The sequence below is a fragment of the Trachemys scripta genome, chromosome 6 (genome assembly GCF_013100865.1).
Source record: "Trachemys scripta elegans isolate TJP31775 chromosome 6, CAS_Tse_1.0, whole genome shotgun sequence".
NCBI classification, from domain to species: Eukaryota; Metazoa; Chordata; order Testudines; family Emydidae; genus Trachemys; species Trachemys scripta.
Window position 1 is genome coordinate 60,046,836 of NC_048303.1, and position 19,809 is coordinate 60,066,644.

A 19,809-nucleotide genomic window follows, 5' to 3' on the forward strand; every position below is an offset into this window, starting at 1 on the left:
CCTTGATGGGCTATCAATACACTGCTGTCTAGACTTGATGTAATTGTATCTGGAGGGTGTCACCTAGGAACAAAACACAGGTTTAAGATACAAGCACATAGCCAATATTCATAACATCAGATACAAAGATGATACGTGTATATTGTGACAAAGTTCTGTCCTTGACTCCGTGGGTCCTGCGTTTCCTGACGGATTTTTGCTAGCCTCAGAGGCTCACTGTGACCCTCCACATAGCCCTTCTCTCTCTAGAGGCAAGGGTCATAGTCTACTGAGCCATTTTCATCATAAGCCAGCAAGGGAGGTAAGGAGAAACAACCCTCCCTCACACAGTCTCTATTGTCTCCCAGTATCAGTGATTAATCAGGGAGGGGTGGGGGGAGCCTAGGCCCGCCCTCTACTCCAGGCTCCAGCCCAGGGACCCTAAACTTAGCAGCTATGAAAGCTGACTTTTTGGAAATAGGGCATGTACAATTCCCTGGGCTATTTCCCCACAGTAGCCCCCATTCAATATCTTCTTCACAATTACCTCAGGGTCTCCTTCCTTGCACCTGATATGGATTCATACCTCCAACAGCACAGCTCCCTCCTATAGCTCCTGACACCCACACCACACTGATTAACTGAGAGGCTTTTAACTAGTTCCAGCCTGTCCTTGATTGGCTTCAGGTGTCCCAATCAAGCTAGCTGTCTCTTCTGCCTTCTAGAAGGATCTTAATTGGCCCCAGGTGTCTTGATTAACCTGGAGCAACTCCCATTTGGTTACTATGGTACCAGGGATTTGTTTAGCCTGGGGCTAACATACCTGTTCCTCACTACTTTATTGTAGCCATCTGGCCTTGCCCCATCACAATATATAAACAGGATAATAGTACTTAGCAAATAAATTTACCATTGACACTTTACATCAGTGGGTCTTAACCTGGGGTGCACCTTAACCTGCGAGATGCCCTTTCTGGGGGTGCGAGACATGCCAAATTTTTTTAGAAGGTAAATCATCAAAAACACAAATTAAGCACAGGCACGTAAGTATAACTACTTTCTTTCATCAAACCTATGTATTTATTAACATACATTTTTTAACGATTACTGTAATATACAAAAATATATCTAGGTTTAAGGGGTGTGAGAACATATTTTTTAGGTTGAAGGGGTGCAAGAACATATTTTGATTTTTGATAAGGGGTGCGAGAACATATTTTTTAGGTTGAATGGGTGCAAGAACATATTTTGATTTTTGATAAGGGGTGCGAGAACATATTTTGAGAACCAAAGGGGTGCAGGCTGCAGTAAAGGTTAAGAACCACTGCTTTACATGATACACTTTGTATAAGATTTATGGTAATTGTGTAACAGTGGTAACAGCAGTGACACAAATCATCACCTTTTTTGTACACAGGGTCACAGGGTCCAAGATTAGAGGTGATCAAAATCAAAATTTACATCCAATAGGAAATTCCAATATTTCTACATTTGTGTACATCTTTAAACCAGGATGAAATGTTGAAATATTAACTTTGGGTGGAATTAAAAATCTCAAAAAATTTCAGGGATACACTGCAGTCATGGACACCCATGATGCACTATGGCAAGTCAGTCGGAAGAGAGACCATAATACATCTACACTGCATCATGGGAGATGTAGTCTGGTAAGGGAGCCCAGAGAGTAGGGGAAAATGGGTGCATGGGGCACCTGAACTACAACTCCGGTGAGCTGCCACAACAGTTCAGGCAGACAGTTTAATGTCAAATTGGTCTGAAAGTAAATGTTTCTCTTTGTCTGAACAAACCAAAATGTTTCAATATGGGACAATATTAGCTGAAATTAAATAATTAGTTTCATTTTTCTCAACATAAAAGAAACTTGGAAAAATCAAAAAAACTGGAAAATTTTGATTTTGTGGAAGCCACATATTTAAAAAACAAACAAACAAAAACCCAATAGCACCACAAAGATATTTCCAGTTCCCGAAACCTGCTGGAGTTTAGATTATTTTGGCTCATAGTCTCCAAATTGTACTGTCAAAATAGAAATACATGTTCATGCTCCTGCTTGACCAGAAAAATCCAGACTGACGACACGCTCCATCCAGATTTTGTCACAGAAAGTGTAATGTACAGAAATAAAAGCCACTAAATGAGACTGATTCATGAAATCTGTGGCTGTTGGGGAAAAAAAAGTAGAGAGTATATGGGAATCCTATTGATAGAGGTTGTCAATATTTCCTTTGAAGAGGGGAATCTACTGTCCATCAGAAAGTACTCAATAGTGTAGTCAGGACTCAAAAAACTATTACTCGTTGCCTAATTTCTCATTTCTGAAAAGTTAGAATTAACTTTTCAATTATCTTCACTTCTCCACTGCAAATATCTTGGCTAGAGAAGCTGGAAATTTTCCATCTGTGTTTTTTCATCAGAAAATGGGGCTCTCCTGAAATCAAAATTGTAATTGCTGTATTGAGGTCTGGACTTTTCCAACAGAACTGAAAAAAATGCTCTTCTTGATTTAGCTGGTAGGATTTGGGGGATTGGGATAAAAGAAGTTGCTGGAATCAGCTTGTTTTTGCAATTCTGCTGTACTTTTTGCAACAGGCATTTAAGGTCATCAGGATTTGGTACATTACTTTTTATTCAGATACTAGAATTCAGAAGATTGGGATTAAAACCTGGCATGATCCAGCATGAGCTAGGTACCAGCTGGTAATTTTTCCAGTGCTATTGGACCAAGATGTGTCAGAGGTAGGGTTGCCAGGTGTCTGGTCAGCGGCGTCCGGTTGAGGTTGCCAGGTGTCTGGTCAGTGGTGCAGCGGGACTAAGGCAGGCTCCCTGCCTGTCCTGGCTCTGCATGGCTCCCGGAAGCGGCCAGCATGTCTGGTTCCTAGGTGCAGGAGTGGGCACAGGGGTGCAGGAGGGGATCAGGGATGGGATAGGGGGTTGGGGTACAGGCTCTGGGAGGAAGTTAGGGTGCAGGAGGGGGTTCCAACTTGGGACAGGAGGTTGGGGGCACTGCCCCTGCCCCGAGTGCTGACTCCACAGCTCCCATTGGCTGGTAATTGGGAGCTGCGGGAGTGGCACCTGCAGGTGCGGGCAGCCCACAGAGCCACCTGGTCCCTCCTCCTCAGAGTCGGACATGCTGGCCGCTTCCGGAAGCTGCCTGAGGTAAGCATCGTTTGGCTGGAGCCTACACCCCGAATCCCCTCCTGCACCCCAACCTCCTGTCCCAAGTTGGAACCCCCTCCTGCACCCTAACTTCCTCCCAGAGCCTGTACCCCAACCCCCTATCCCATCCCTGATCCCCCTCCTGCACCCAAACAACCTACCGCAGCCTGCACCCCCTCCCGTGCCCCAACCCCATCCCAGCCCTGAGCTCCCTTCCACACCCAAACTCCCTCCCAGAGCCTGCACTCCACACCCTCTCCCGTGCCCAGCTCCCCTGCCCCAGCCCTGAGCCCCCTCCTGACCCCAAACCTCTCACCCCAGAGCCCACACCCCCTCCCACATCCCAACCCCCTACCCTATCCCGGAGCTCCCACACGCACCCTGCACCCCTCATTACTGGCCCCAACCCAGCGCTCACAGCCCCAGCAGGAGCACTCACCCCCTCACACACTCCAACCCCCTGCCCAGAGCCCCCTCCAGCACCCTGAGCCGCTCATTTCTAGCCCCACCATGGAGCCCACACACCCAGCCAGAGCCCTCACGCCATCCTACACCCCAACCCCCGGGGGGGAAGCCGGTACAAATTACCGGGGCCGGCGGTCCGGAAGGGGGCCCGGGTTCTTATCTGCCCTGTTTAGCCGGTCCACCCTTGCTGGGGGGCCCGAAAAAATTCCGGGGCCGGCTTCCCCCTGCAAGTGGGGGAGGAGGTGAGAGCCAAAGACAGCCAGGCGGGATCCGGGTACCTCCGGCTCTTGCCTTATCCCGGAGCACAGAGTTTGGGGTGGGTCACCTCTATTGCATCCCCCTTTTTGCTCACACTCTCGTCCCTGCGTCCGCAGAGCCCGGCGTGGCGCCTTATACCCGCCTGCAGTCGGCCTCTGCCCAGCACTGCAGCCAGCAGCAACCACCCTGCCCAAGTCCCCACGCAGGCGCCCTGCGCACGCCCTCAGGCTTGAGCTGCAATCGCGCATGCGCCGACCCCGGTTTAGTTTTGGAGCGCCGCGCCTCGGTCACCTGATAGCAACAGCGGCGGCCGGGGAGCGTCCATGGCAGCGGCGGCCCTGCCGGACTCAGAGCCATGATGAGAACTTCCGCTTCCTCTGCCGCCGCTGCAGGGCCCGGCCGCGCCTAGGCCGCGGCGGCTCCCCCTGGAGGCCGAGGCCGTGGCCGTGCCCCAGCCGGGCAGGGAGGGGGCGCGATGCGGCCGCCGCTGCGCTGGCTCCTGACCGGGCTGCTGCTGGGAGCGCTATGCGAGGAGGCTGCCGGGGCGAACAGCGACCCGCCGGCTCGCTCGACGCCCCCGCAAGGCAGCACCCCCGGGGAGGCGACGCGGAGCAGCAGTGGCAGCAGCAGGGCCCCGCCCGAGCGGGACCAGCCCATGACCCAGCGCGCCCTGGCTGTGCTCGTGGTGGCCAGCGGCGCCCTCATCGTCTACTTCGTGATCCGGACCGTGCGGTGAGGGGCCAGGCGGGCGGGGGATATAAGCCCTGTCGGGGTCCCCCGGGCGCGGGGGGTCGGTGCTTCCCCTGCAGTGTCCCACCTCCGGGCCCGGGTGCAGCGGGGCTGGCCGTGGGGTGCGAGGGTTTCTCGCTGCACACGCCGGGGGATTTGCTAATGAGCGCTCAGGTAAGGTGTACGGAGCCAAACACTGCGTGCAGCCTGTCCTGGGGCCATCCCGTGGGGTACGACACGGACATCTCGCGCTGTACATCCTCTGCGGGAGAAACTGCACTGGCATTAGGCTTGCACCCTCCTGTGCCCATCACCTTCGGTTCCTTAGCTGTTTTGCCTTCTTACTGATGGCAGGTACTTCGGGCTGCGCTTTCTAGGGAGGAGCAGTTCTTTGCCATCTGCCTTGGACTGAATGTCACAGGTCAAGTACCATTCTAAAATGTTGACAGCATAGTTATAGATGTCTAAATATAAATACAATGTCACACGTTAATCCCAAGCACCTGTGTCACATTTTACACCCATTCAGTCTTGCTGTAAGAATCCTCATTGTTTTGACCACGTTACCCCCTCTCCTTGCCCTTCTGCATGTCTACTCAAGCACGTCTACTTGTCTTCACTTTTAATGTCCTTGTGGAGAAACATTGATTTAAAAGTCCTCTGTGACTTATCCTTGGCTACCTTTTGAGACTTGGGGCTGGTCTACACTACCGTTTAAGTCAATGTAACTTATATCACTCAGGGGTATGAAAAAGACAAGTTACAGTGACCTAAGCACTGTCCACTCCGGAGGTGGAGTATTGGCATATCCTGTTGGTATAGTGTGTCTGGTGAAGACACGCTATGCCAACGGGAGAGCACTCTCCCCTCGGCACAAATACTACAGTGGCGCAGCTGCATTGGTGCAACTGTGCCGATGTAGCGCTGTAGTGTAGACTTGTCCTTATATGTTGTCAAATCAATAATGCTGCTCTTCATTGCTCACTTGTCGTTATTTTTCAAATTCTTTTTACATTAAATTGAAGATGATCTGTATCATAAAACCAGAAAGGGTAGTTAACTGTTGGAACAATTTACCAAGGGTTGTAATAGATTCTCTATCATTGGCTGTTTTTATGGAAGCTCTATGGCCTGTGTTTGGCAGGAGATAATCAGTAGTCCCTTCTGACCTTAGAATCTATGAATCTAAACCAGAAAAATGAACAAGTTTAGTGCTGGAGCAACACCTTCTTACTCTATTTTGCAAGTTCAGCATATTTCTTTAAAATAGGGTTACCAGTTTTCATTCAAGATAACGTGCATATGAGAGAAAGAGATACATAAATACAATCTGACATGTTTAATAGCTTCTAAGGCTGGAAAGGGCCATTGTGATCATTTAGTCTTACCTCCTGTATAGCACAAGCCATAGAACTTCCCCCAAATTATTCCTAGAGTGTATCTTTTAGACAAACATCCAGTCTTGATTTTAAAATTGCCAGTGATGAAGAATCCACCACAACCTCTTGGGAAATTGTTCCAGTGGTTAATTACTTTCACAGTTAAAAATATAAGCCTTATTTCCTGTCTGAATTTGTCTAGCTTCAGTGACTAGCCATTGGATCATGTTGTTATATCTTTCTCTGCTAGACTGAAGAACCCATATTTCAATTTGGTTTGTCTTGCTTCACCAAAGAGTGAATCTTGCATAAATGATCCAATGCAGAGATGCACTGTGTGATTGCCAAGCTTTAACTTGCAAATGTCTTAAAGATTCAACATATACCCCAAGTTGATTCACTTTTGTGATAAATTGATAATTTTTCATTAAAAGATGTAGCTTCAAAGTTAATATTTGAGCCCTTCAGCAGTATGCTAACCAATATATTGCATTATGTAACATCTCTTCTAAAAAGGAATATTATCATTTTTTGACAAGTAAGATCCAGAACACTCAGGTACATTAAGATGAGTGACCTAATTCCTTAAGTAGTCATAAAACTTTCTTTCAGCTGTAGTCTGGCACAACTGGTATTTTGCATCTTGGACTGTTTTCTCTGACATTAGTTTTCCCTATCCACGCTTTTGGTACTTGGAGTCTGTGCTGATTTTCCTCTCATTAATAAAATAGCAAGCATATATACTTGCATATGTGGAAAATATGCACTTATCGCTTGTTGGAAAGCTTGGAGATACATGGAGAATGAAAGTACTATGTAGTGTGAAATTACTTTATTTTTAAATCCAGTTACTTTTATATGTTGGCAGAAATTTTGCATGGATGGTTGTTTTGTTTTGGGGGAGAGGCATATTTTCATGCACCAAGTACCATCAAGCTTCAGATGTGATTCTTTAAGGAGACCTGTCAATTTTAAATTGACTTCACTCTTATTTACTTTTGTTACAAGTAATTCTTGTTATTGGGCTATTTAGTGCAATGGATTAGGTACACCACTTGTCTTGAAAGGTATGTTTGGGTGGTTATTAATCATTGTAGCAGTGGAGATATGTCTGCAAGTTTTGCATCTGTTGTTCTGGCAGCGTCTAGTGCTGCTTCGAGTTTGTGTTTGTCTTGGACTGTGGGAAACTTGCTTCTGTTAATGAATTTGCCAGAGTTGGGGGGTTGTGTGAAGGCCAGAAGAGGGAGTTTGGGAAAGATTTCTTTCAGGACGTGGTCCCTGTCAAGCACAGATTCTAATTGTTTAATGATACCCTGTATGGTTTCTAGCATAGGGTGGTAGGTGACAACTAGGGGTGTGCGATTGCAGGGTTTTTTTCCATAATGAAGTAGGTTCTTTTGATACAGGTACTGATACAGCTGTGCCCTGCAGCACATTTAGTGAAGACACTCTACGCTGACGGGAGAGAGAGCTCTCCCGTCGGCTTAAAAAAACCACCTCTGCAAGCAGCATAAGTGATATTGGCGGGAGAAGCTCTCACATGAATACATATGTCAGTTTAATTTATGTTGCTCAGAGGGGTGAAATAAATTTTGCCAACACAAGCTGTAGTGTAGACATAGCCTAAAACTCATGGACTCAAAGACACTGGATTTATGGCTTAGTTAGAACAATCTATAACTCACTAACCCTCCTTTGCCCTAGAACTGCAGAGATGTTAAACTGCCCACTTCACCTTGTATGGTTTTTTATAGCATGTTAATTCCTTATACTAAACAATCCACCCTCTATTAGCTGTGACACTCTGAGTAGCTTTTCAGACCTGAAGAAGAGTTCTGCGTAAACCCAAAAGCTTGTCACTTTCACCAGCAGAATGTTGTATGTCTGAGTTAGTGTGACTCAAGATTGTTGAAAAATAGGCTCAATTGGAATTATTTAATCAAAGATTATCAACCAGAGATTAGTACAGGACTATATAGAGTATAGAAAGAAAAGATATATTGCCACTCTGTTGTCAGATCTAAGGTGGCTCTGTCTCTTTCCTTCACTGTATCTGGAGGGGTATGCAGTTTCATTCCCCAACTTAACTTCTCATACCAGTGTCGTCATATAGGATTTTTGCCAAATAAATGTTCTGATGTCAATTCTATACATTCTCGGTTTACCTGATTTATATGTGAAGGCATAATTTATTTACAGCTGAAAGGTCCAACAATTCTTTAAGATAGTATCTCTCAGTGGGTCCTTCTTAGCCCATGATTATTCTTCTCTGTTGATTCCCCAACAGAAAACATCTGCTGTAACAATCATCCCTTATTAGTTTCCCAAGTCTTTATATATGCTTATGTAAGGCTATATTTTAACGATGGGGAAAGGGTTTCCTAGAATATCTGAAGTTTTATAGACATGAAGATGCCGTGAATTATTAAATGCAGTCTAATGCAGGGGTGGGCAAACTACTGCCCGTGGGCCGGATCCGGCTCGCCAGCCATTTTAATCCGGCCCTCTAGCTCATGCTGGGGAGCAGGATCTGGGGCTTGCCCCGCTCCGGTGCTCCAGTGGGGGAGCCAGTTTGGAGGCCGCTCCACGTGGCACCCAGAAGCAGCAGCATGGTCCCCCTCCGGCTCCTACACTGCTCCTGCCCCAAGTGCTGCCCCTGCAGCTCCCATTGGCCTAGAACCGCAGCCAACGGGAGCTACAGGGGTGGTGCCTGCGGATGGGGCAGCGTGCAGAGCTGCCTGGCCTGCGTCTCTGCATAGGAGCCAGAGAAGGGACATGCTGCTGCTGCTTCCGGGAGATGCTTGAGGTAAGCGCTGCCTGGAGCCTGCACACTTGAGCCTCTCCCTGTACCCCAAACCCCTGCCCGAGCCCATATCCCCCTCCCACCCTCCGAACCCCTCGGTCCCAGCCTGGAGCCACCTCCTGCACCCCAAATCCCTAGCCCAACGCCAGAGCCCTCACCCCTCCTCCCCGGACCTCACTCCCCCGCCCCCATCCTGGAGTCCCCTCCCGCACCCTGAACTCATTTCTGGCCCCACCCTGGAGCCCTCACACTCTCCTGCACCCCACCCCAATTTTGTGAGCATTCATGGCCCGCCAAACAATTTCTATTCCCAGATGTGGCCCTCAGGCCAAAAAGATTGCCCACCCCTGGCCTAATGCATAAAATTCCTGAGTAGGGTTACTTGTTGGTCAGTGTTCTGGGCCTTAGAATTCAATTTATTCTTTGTTAATATTATAAAGATTCTGAAGAATAGTTGATATATAAATAATCAAATATACAGAAAGGAAGGACTAGAAGGATGAATATTTACTAATAGATACTAACAAGAAGTTGGTCCAGTAAAGGTTTTACCTCTCCCACCTTGCCTCTGATATCCTTGTACCAACCAGTAAGTCATGTATTTTAAATATATCCTTCTTCCATAAGAGAAGAAATGAAAGTGCAAAACTGGTTTTGGACAGCCCAGAAGAGTCAGAATGTTGCCTTTAAACTACATACATACACTTCTGTTGACCTTAGTGTAAAATCAGTCATTGAAGAAGGCAATATACAATTCTTCCAACCCCTCCTTGAGCTAAGATGGTCTTGACCTATCTGTATGGGTTCTTATAATAGTGCCTATCACCATAGCACCTTGAACAATGAACGTGGACAATTCATGCATTGTATCCAACTGAAAAATAACTTCAAAAAGCAAAGGCTTTACAAGCGGAAACAAAGTTAGATTACAGAATAGATGTTCACTGTCCTAATATGGGGTAAAAGTTCCTTAATGTTATGTACTGCATGTTCTGTCAAGTATGAATAAAACTGGCACATGAGTGATAGTTTCATATTCTAGCCTCACTTTTTAATGCTGAATTTAAGAAACCTTCTTTCATCACTTCTTGTAAACTGCTTCTGGTAAACAAATTTCTAAACCAACATCTTGCAGATCATCTCGTAGAATAAATGCATTCTAGCAAAGATGAAGAAGGGTTTTCAAGGTCAAAGTTACATGTGTAGCATGAAAAATACATAACATTGGCGCTGCCAGCAGAATGGATGGCTCTTGAAGTGGTAGAGGATATAAGTGATTTCATGTCAAGGTCGCAGGTTTAAATTTGATCTACTTTGGTAGTTACTGAAAGTCATTATCTTCTGAAATATGATTGGCTGGTCTACAGCATATGAAATAAGTTGACCAAATTCTGTCAAATTCATGGTAAATATTGGTCCATTTCTGGTTCCCTTAGTGAAAAGGACAGACAGATTACCTTTCACTCCTAGAGAATCTTCCATGACAGGGGCTAGCCATTGTGTTGGTTCCCGTATTGTCTTAGTCCATAATTCAAGAACTTTAGCCTCCATTATAGTCAGTTTTACACCAGTCGTGATCAAGGACATTCACTTTTAAATGAGATTTTTAAGAAGCAAATGTATGCAAGTAAGTGTTATCAATTCATTAGATGGAGGAATGTGCAGATAAATTCCTAAGGAATGAAGATCTGTTTCCAAGCAAATCTCCACTTGCAAAACTGAACCAGTAGAAACAGATGCCATGATTTAAATAAACCTTCCCCTGCAGTTCTTGCAAAAAAAAATTGCACAACTACACTGAGAACCTCCAAACTAAAGACTGGAATCTAACTAGGCTAATTTTCATTTTTTTTAGATTAGAAAAATTCAAAAGTAAACAGCATGAACAGTGGAAAGAAAACTATATTTCAAAAATTCTATCTTTAGTTATCCAAGACTCTACTTTTACTATAAAGAATCTCTTTTCTGAAGAATATCACTCTTTATCCCTGGATATTTAGAGGGATATTCTTAGATTGATATCTGGAAATTTGCCAAACTGTTACAGTGGTTAATACATCTCTCAGAGCAAATTAAACAAATATAGATTGACAGATTTACAGGGCCCAATACTACAAGCCCTTACTTATGAGAGTAACCTTATTGAGCTGACTAGGATTCTTTCATGTGAATAATGGAAATTTGTGGATTAGGCTCCAATGCTGTAAACAGACATATGCTTAACCTTAAGCATGTGCATAACCCGTCTGATTTCATTAGTTAAGTATGTGTGTGTTTGTAGGACTGAGGCCTTATGTGCCATTTTGGAATGCAAGCTTGAGCATTTCCTCCTTGGATCCATTAAAGTCAGTGGGATTGAGGGCCCTTGGTATCTCATTCAATTGACTGTATAATAAGTAGAGCTGCCCAAATGGTTGGGGTGAGGAGGGGGGATTTGATGGGTTTTTTTGTTTGTTTGGTGGTGGTGGTTTTATTTTGGTGTGTGGTGATGGGATTTTTTGTTTGTTTTCATTTGACCAGCAAACCAAAAAACAATTGCCTTGCATTCACCCCAAATAATTTTTTGTATTGCTTTCTCTGTAACATTATACCCTATGCCCTTGTGGTCAGAGGACTCACCTGGGATGTTGGAGACTTGCATTCAAGTCCCCATTCTTTAACTAGTAGTCTCTAAAGTGGAGCTCTCTATTGAAGCTGTTCCACTTACTGTAAATATTCATACAGAATGACTCTGTATTAGCCTGGTGGTTAGAGTACTCATCCTGGGGAGTAGAGGGTTGGTCACCTCGGTTTCAGTCCCTGCTCCAATGGATATTTAATTATTTATCCAACATGGCATAGCTTCAACCGCAGAGATTGTAACCCACCCCCACATACTCTGTAGTCTAGTTGTTAGGGTCATCACCTGCAATGTGGGAGACCCAAGTTCAAAATTTTGTTGTGACTCAAGAAGAATGGGGACTTGAACCCAAGTTTCCTGTATCCCAGGTAAGTTCCCCAACCATGGTGCTATAAAGATGGCAATGCCTCCACCTTCTCTGGTGATTTTGTGAATAGCACCTAAGTTGCCTTGTGACTCTAGGCTGGAAAAGAAAATTGGTTGGAACTATTCAGTGAATTTGAGTCAAATTCATGAATACTTTTGGTCAACCTGAAACTTCATTTTTCCACAGATAAACTATTAATCTTAAAAAAATTCATTCAGCTCTAATAAATAAAATAGTGTCTTCCACCAGCTCTTGATATGTTTGGAGAGTTTTTCAATAAAACACTTCAGTTTGCAAGCATTTGATGAAGTTTAATAAAGGGGCTGCCTAGTCAAGGCTGCTTAACTGCTTCAAAGTACTGTCTGTGAGGTAATGAAAGATTATTTGATTTATTAGTCTCTTTTTCCCCTCTATTGGTGACTCATTGAGAAAGTGGACTTGATCTGCAAAAGACATGAGTCCCTTTTTAAAAAAAAAAAAAAAAAATTTTCTTCCAAACAATAGTTGCCCAGAGTATACTCACCAGTACCCCTCTTGGCATTCTGATTAAAGCTAGTTTTGTGGTGAGTGAAATGTACAACAGCAAATGTGCTCTTAAATTAAAAAAATGCTATTACAAAAATGCATTGCTGTTAATCTTGGATAGTGTGTGTCCATTTGTATGTGTAGATTCTAGTTTGCTCTTCTCTAGTTCTGAGAGCTTATTATGGGTTTATTTTTCAGTCATTATTATTCACTGCTACAATGAAGATTGTGATTGGATCATAAACCACTATTTTCAGTAATTTGTAAGTGCTGTAAAAGATGGTACAGTAAAAATGTAACATTGCGAAGGATTTTTTTTGCTTTTTTAATTTCATTGTAAACTACCCATAACTCATATTATTACTCTTTAAACAATTCCAGAAACATGGAATTCATGTAATACAAGTGAACCAGCTCATTGTAGGGACCAGACTAGTCTTTTTATTCCATCATCAGACCCATGGCTAACCTTGCTTCCTCTGAGGATGATACTTTTGAGAATGTCTTTTAAAGATGGAGTTTCCTTTTTCTGAGAGCTGCTATAGCATCACTAGCAATTCTGGCAACAGTACATAGGTTGTAATGCTTGTTCTCGTAACAGAAACAGACCTCCAGCGTGCAGGAATGATGATGTATATTGCAGATTCATGAATGGTGAAATTGCTTATTATGACTTTCAGCATTTCCATCCAAAAAGATAGTCATTATATTCCTGAAAGGCTTCCGGTCTAGCACTGTTCATAGCCCTTTGTTCCTTCTGTCTACCAATATTAGACTGAAACTTACTCTTTTGCTGTCCTTTGTATAGTAGAGAGCTGTCTAGATTCCTGTTTGTTTTTTACTGGCTGTTTGGCAGTTGGCTAGAGTAAAAATGATAGATTTTTTTTGCTTTTTTAAGCAAAACATATTCCTGCAAAGTAATTAAATATTAGTTTGTTTTGGTCATAGCTTGATTGGAAAGTCGTTCATTAATTATGGTAGTGGTCTTGGGAATGCAGAACATGCATCCATGCCAAGGTTCTTAAGGTCTGACCAGACCACAGTTTTAATTCTCAGTCTCCTCTGCTTGATCCATTTTTTTTTTCTTTTATAACCCCAAAACTTCCTCTCTGGAGTCCCTGAGAACTGAGGCCTTGTGTACACGGGAGGGTTTGGCACCAATGTAAAAAGTGAATGACTTGCACTGATGCTGCATTCTCTGGCTGGAAGCCAGGGTAACCCATCTCATTGCAGTGAATATACATGTAGAGGCTCACTGTTCCTGCTACATTGGTGTAACTACGCAGGTGCCACACTCTCCTTCGCCGCTGTAGACCTGAAAGCATACTTTTTTCCCCTCCCCCACACATTCCCCAACGGCCTTCTCCAAAGTCTCTTCAAACATCTTCCTTCTGGCATTTTAGCTGCAGCAATAATTTGCCAAAATTGCAGTAAAATATACTTGGTTTGTTTAATGCCTGTCTCCTGTAGATCTCAAACTGCTTTACACTGGTGGATAGGTATAACTGTCCTTGCTACAGGTGGGGGAACTGAGGCCCTAGGTCACAGCAAGTCAGTGACAGAATCAGGAGTAATAGAACCCAGGTGACCTGACTTTAATTCTGGCGCCCTACCAATTTGGTGTTATCTATTTTGACTTTCTTATTTTGGTTTATACATAAAAAAGACTAAAGGAACACCTATGTGTGGCTATAGGTGACTTTGGCGGTATTTAGAATTACAAATGTTGTAACTTGCATGTCCCTGAGTTACTCCCCTAATAATCTGGTAAATAAAGAAAATAAACTTTGATTCAACCCTCCCACTTTAACCAAAAGCCTGTCTTAGGGCTTGGCTACACTTGCGAGTTAGAGTGCATAAAAGCAGCCCCGGGTGCCTTGGCTCACTACCTGTCCACACTGGCAAGGCATGTAGAGCGCTCTGACTCCGCGGCTACAGTGCTGCTGGTACTCCACCTCGACGAGAAGATTAACACTTGGTGCGCCTTGGCTGAAACACCCAGGCGTCAGTGTGAACGAGGTGTTGCATTACTGTGCTCTGAACAGCATCCAGAAACGTCCCATAATCCCCTTAAGTCAAGTGGCCACTCTTGTCATTGTTTTGGAATTGCTGCAGGAATGCCCTTTGAAAGCTCTGTTTCTAACAGCCGGTATGCTTATCTGCTCCAAGACAAAGCAACCATTACTGTGGAATGCTGTGTGTGTGTGTGTGAGAGAGAGAGAGGTGCGGAGGAGGAGGGGTCTGCTTCTCTCTGAACTTACAAGACATCATGCGGACATGCTCTCAGCCCCCCAAAAACCCACTCTCTCTCCCCCCCACATACGGGGAGTGTGTTGTGTGTCACACTCCACCCCACCCCCATTTGAAAAGCACGTTGCAGCCACTTGCATGCTGCGATAGCTACCACAATGCACTGTTTTCTGTGGCCATTGCAAAAGCTGCTAATGTAGGGTTACCATACATCCGGATTTCCCCGGACATGTCCAGCTTTTTGGTCCTCAAATCCCCGTCCGGGAGGAATTTCCAAAAAGCGGGACATGTCCAGGAAAATAGGGAGGCATGGTAAGGGGACCGCCTCCTCCCCGGGCTCCAACTTTCCTGGCTCCCGCCACTCTCCCGAGCACAGCAGCAGCCGGAGCCCAGGAGGAGGCGGCTGTGAGCTCGGATGCCGCCGCTCGGCCGGAACCGGGGCCCGAGCCGGGCCGGGCCGGAGCCGCTGGGACCGGGGCCGGCACTGCTCGCCCGCCAGCCGCAGGGCCGGGGGTGCTCGGCCGGTGGCTGGGCCAGAGCTGCTTGGCCGGAACCGGGGCCGGAGGCGAGCTGGGCCGGAGCGACCAGGGCTGGGGGTGTTCGGCGCCGCTCGGCCAGGGCCAGTGCCCTGGGGCCCGAGCCGAGCTGGAGTCGCTAGGGCCGGGGCCGGGGGTGCTCGGCCGGGGCCAGTGCCCCAGGGCCCGGGCCGGGCCGGAGCCGCCAGGGCCAGAGCCTCTTAGCTGGCCGCCAAAGGGAGCCGCTCGGCTGCGGGGGGAGGGGCGGACTGGGCCGCGCCTCCTCACACCCCCCCGCCACCCCAGCTTACCTGCTGCCTGCCTGCCTGCCTGTTTCAGGCTTCCTGCGAACATTTGATTCGTGGGAAGCAAGGGAGGGGGAGGAGCAGGGGGGTGGAGCGTTCAGGGGAGGAGGCAGAGTTGGGGTGGGGGTGGAGTTGGGGCGGTGCCAGGGTCCCTTGGAGTGTGCTCTTTTTCTAGGACTGCAATATGGTAACCCTAGCTAATGTGGCTATGCGAGCGCGCTTGCAGCTGTCAGTGTGGACAGATTGCAGCGCTTTCCCTACTGTGCTCTATAAAGGCTGGTTTAACTCAAAGCACTCTACATCTGCAAGTGTAGCCATGCCCTTAGAAAGTGACCTCCTCAGTCTTACCAGGTGTCTTTGCCACTTTTAATAAGCTTCCCTGAAGAGAGGCATGGTAAACCCTTAATTCAGGGATAAGCTATGGAAGGTGCAATATCTACACATTCTTAGCCAAATTCTAAAGTGTCTGTTTTTTATTTATAAAAAGAAAATCTCACTCAATAGTGGTGAAGAGACCAATGTTTGCCTACTTGACACAAATAAATAGGGCAGAATTACTAGTCTTGCCAGCATTTTACACTGAAACCTCATTAGTTAGGGTGACTAGCCTTGCACTTGCCAGAAAACTAAACTACTTTTCAGTCAGCATTTGCAGTAACTATTTCAAGCAATAATAAAAATTAATCATCTCGTATCAAGGTAATTTTAATAAATACAAGGCTTTAAAGCTGCTGTGGCCCTTATTTTTTTTTTTTTATTATTTCCTTTATGAGAACTTGTTCTCATATTAGGCCCCTTCTAATATTGTTTACCATGCAACAAATCCGTCTGCTCCCTAGTTGTTAACCCTGATATCAGTCATTAAAGTAATCAGCCAAAAACAAAACCATACAAATGAGGTGCCATAGGACAACCAGTAATGGGCAAGCTTTTGTGGTTAGTTTACTGGTGAAGAGGAAAAATTACTGATACTTTTGGTCCTATTTGTGAGAAATAAAAACTCTTCTAGTGCTTAAAATAGGTTTTCTAAAGTTGGTGAGAAAATAAAATCGTAGCAAATGAAATGAATAGAGCTTTTGATTCTTATTTTTTTAGATGTTTTCAGTGTGCAGTACTTAATTTGGCATACTGAGTAAAACAGAGCATAGCATGCAAAATGTATGTCAACATTAAACTGCTTATCATGGACTTAATTTCAAATGAAATTTCTAGGAAATTCTTTAAAATCTCTTTTGAAGGGTGATTATTAAATTTCTCTCAAGGGTATAAAACCTGCACCTTGTGAATGCCCTTCATGGAAGAGAGATTCTGCTCACTTTCAAGGAATAACTTTTATTTTATAGAATAGGGTTTTTTAATTAAGATGACAACTTTTTTGAGGTAAATTGAATTTTTTTCTGCATAGTGAACTATTCAATTTAGTTAAAAATATGCATTAGTGAAGAATTCAAATTAGCTGTAGTTGATATTTTGTAGTGTGTTCTGTCGGAACATTAAACTGTATTGCATATAAGTTGCTTTACGCTGAGTTATTTTACAAGACAGTTAAACTGCTGTTCTCCCTTATGGATGATCACCAAACATTTAAATGATGCAGTTACTTAACTACAATATCTCCCACAAGTCATCTTACTACTTGTAAGGAGCATATCTAAAGATTTGTTGATCAAATCCCGTTAAGAGTTTCATGTTAGAAGACACATGTGGTCTTAATCTATAGCTATCAAATATCTTCAGCCTGTGGGAATGTTTGCACTTGAAGCTGAGGTGTGATTCCCAGCTCAAGGAGAAGCAACTTGTGCTAGCTTCATCAAGCAAGCATGATAATAATAGTTGTGCAGATGCAATAGCATGGGCAACAGCTCAGGCTGGGCATCTGAATATGTACCCACTGGGTATGTACTGGTTAGCCCCTCACACTGCTTCCCACTGCCTGACTACCTTGGATGTGCTACTGTGGCTACACTACTATTTTTAGCATGCTAGTTTGATGAGAACTGTCATAAGTGTCTCAAGCTGGGATTTGCACGTTGAATCCTATAAGTCATCTTAATAAGCAGCTCTCCGGATTATCTAAAATGATTGTCTTAAAATGAAAATTAATGAAGTGGGGCGGTATGTGTTGTTCTGTGTTGGGTATATAACGAAAAATATTTGTTTTCCAATAGACAGTTATTTCAGGACTGCTCATCAGACAGAACTGTCTTCTATACAAATTAGCTACCAGTTTACTCTGACTTCTAAGGATAGGGAGGAATTGGTGTTCCTGAAGTGTGGTGTTTAAAGAAGGCAAACTTTAAATTCAATGCTGTAGATTTAATTCTGTTGCTCTGCATCAAGGGTATGCAACCAAGCTGGAATACTAGTGTGTTACACCCATTTTTCCCATATGTAAATGACTACACAAGATACAGAGTACCAGGGAATGTCAGTTCACTGTGCAGAATCAGTATGTTATGCATTGCATATCTGTAATTGTCATCATACCAGGATTTGTCTCACACTCACAAAACTACAATCTATTTTATTTACACAAGATAAATAAAACTGGATGGGGAAATGCTATAGCTCAGACTATAGCAGCCCAACAGTCTGTCCCATTTAAGAAAGGCCGCCGCAGATAATCTTCCTGGAAGCAGGCCTTATCAATTGGGCCCTACCAAATTCATGGTCCATTTTGGTCAACTTCACGGTCATAGGATTTTAAAAATATTTAAATCTGAAATGTCAGTGTTGTAACTGTAGAGGTCCTGACCCAAAAGCGAGTTGTGGGGGGGGGGGGGGGGAGAAGGGGGGTCGCAAGGTTATTTTGTGTGTGTGTGGGGGGGGTGTCAGTATTTCCACCCTTACGTGTGCACTGCTGCTGGCGGTGGTGCTGCCTTCAGAGCTGGGTGGCCAGAAAGTGGTGGCTGCTGGCTGGAAGCCCAGCTCTGAAGGCAGTGCCACCTCCAGCAGCAGTGCACAAGTAAGGATGGCATAATATGGTATTACCACGCTTGTGCGCTGCTGCTGGAGGGGTGCTGGGTGTCTAGCCAGCAGCTGCTACTCTCTGGCCGCCCAGCTCTGTAGGCAGCGCAGAAGTAAGGGTTGCAGTACGATCCCCCTACAACCTCATGACCCCCCATTTGGGTTGCGACCTCCAGTTTGGAAACACTGGTCTCCCCTGTGAAATCTGTATGGTATAAGGTAAAAGTACACAGAAGACCAGATTTCACAAGGGAGACCAGATTTCAGACTGTGATGCATTTTTCACGGCCGTGAATTTATTAGGGCCTTACTTATGAACACTAATGAAACCTGTCTTTGTCCTAGCCCTGTTAACAAGTACATTTATTGGATTTCCGTGTTTATCCAGGGAAGAAGGGGTAAATGGCAGAAGGTCCTAGTTCTGAGACTATTTAGAGCCACTCAGTTTTTAAAAAGTAGTTATTCTCTAAAACCAAATAAATGGAGCTGATTTCAACAAGGGACAGTAGGGGTCACAGATGGATCCATCAGGCTGGGAGAAGGCTGCTCAGAAAGCCCACTCGAGTTCTGATGGGCTTTGATCCTGTAGTTTAAACATATATGTGCCCAGTGTTCTTCCATAGGGGTTGTTCTACAGTGCAGTCAGTTTTCAGTCAGTCATTCACTCCCAACCATTTGAGAAGCGTTTATATGAAAACTACTTAGATCCATTCCCCTCCTCCAGAACAGTGTTCACTTGAACTAATCCTTCCTTTAATTTCTAAGGATCTGAGGTCTGCTTAGCCCTGTCTCCTGGCTTTAGCATCCTCTTCTAATGCCGTAAAGGGGATAACAGATTTATAAATCCTGTCCAGAAGAGGAGCCGTCTCAGAAGTCCAGAGTTGCATATACTAAAGTTTCCTGCTCTCTAATTAGAGGTACCTCTGATTCTCTTTCTTAGATAAACTTTTCATACAACTTTTTCCTGCAGTGCTGTGGGGTTCTGGCATGATTTTAGGTAAGACTCTGGGGCTCTATGAAGCTTCTGGCCAATAACTGAAGAGGCAGACTTTACAATGTTATACCAGGTAGCCACAAGAAAAGTGATCAACTTCCCTCAAATGTCCTTCCCCTAAATGTCGCTCTAAGCTAGAATCTTACATTTAAAAATAAAATAACAAAAAAACACAATCCCCTTGAATCCATTATCTTGTGGATGACTTCTCCTCTGATGGGAATGAGAAAAAGCAGAGACCTGGGGTAGTGGAATCTACTTCTAGTTCTCTTAGGGTGACCAGACAGCAAGTGTGAAAAATCAGGACAGTGGGTGGGGGGTAATAGGAGCCTATTTAAGAAAAAGACCCAAAAAACGGGACTGTCCCTATAAAATCGGGACATCTGGTCACCCTAAGTTCTCTAAAAAAAAGAACAGGAGTACTTGTGGCACCTTAGAGACTAACAAATTTATTAGAGCATAAGCTTTCGTGGACT

At 44.8% G+C, this 19,809-nt stretch overlaps 1 protein-coding gene across 1 annotated transcript in view; it reads left to right on the plus strand.

Moving 5' to 3' along the window:
* Positions 1 to 4,226: 4,226 nt before the first annotated feature.
* FAM174A (family with sequence similarity 174 member A) overlaps positions 4,227 to 19,809 on the plus strand; it is a 27,708-nt gene continuing 12,125 nt past the window's right edge. The window contains exon 1 of the mRNA XM_034774295.1: positions 4,227 to 4,611. Coding sequence (XP_034630186.1) covers positions 4,355 to 4,611 — 257 coding nt within the window. The 5' untranslated portion in view covers positions 4,227 to 4,354. The remainder of the gene's footprint in view (positions 4,612 to 19,809) is intronic.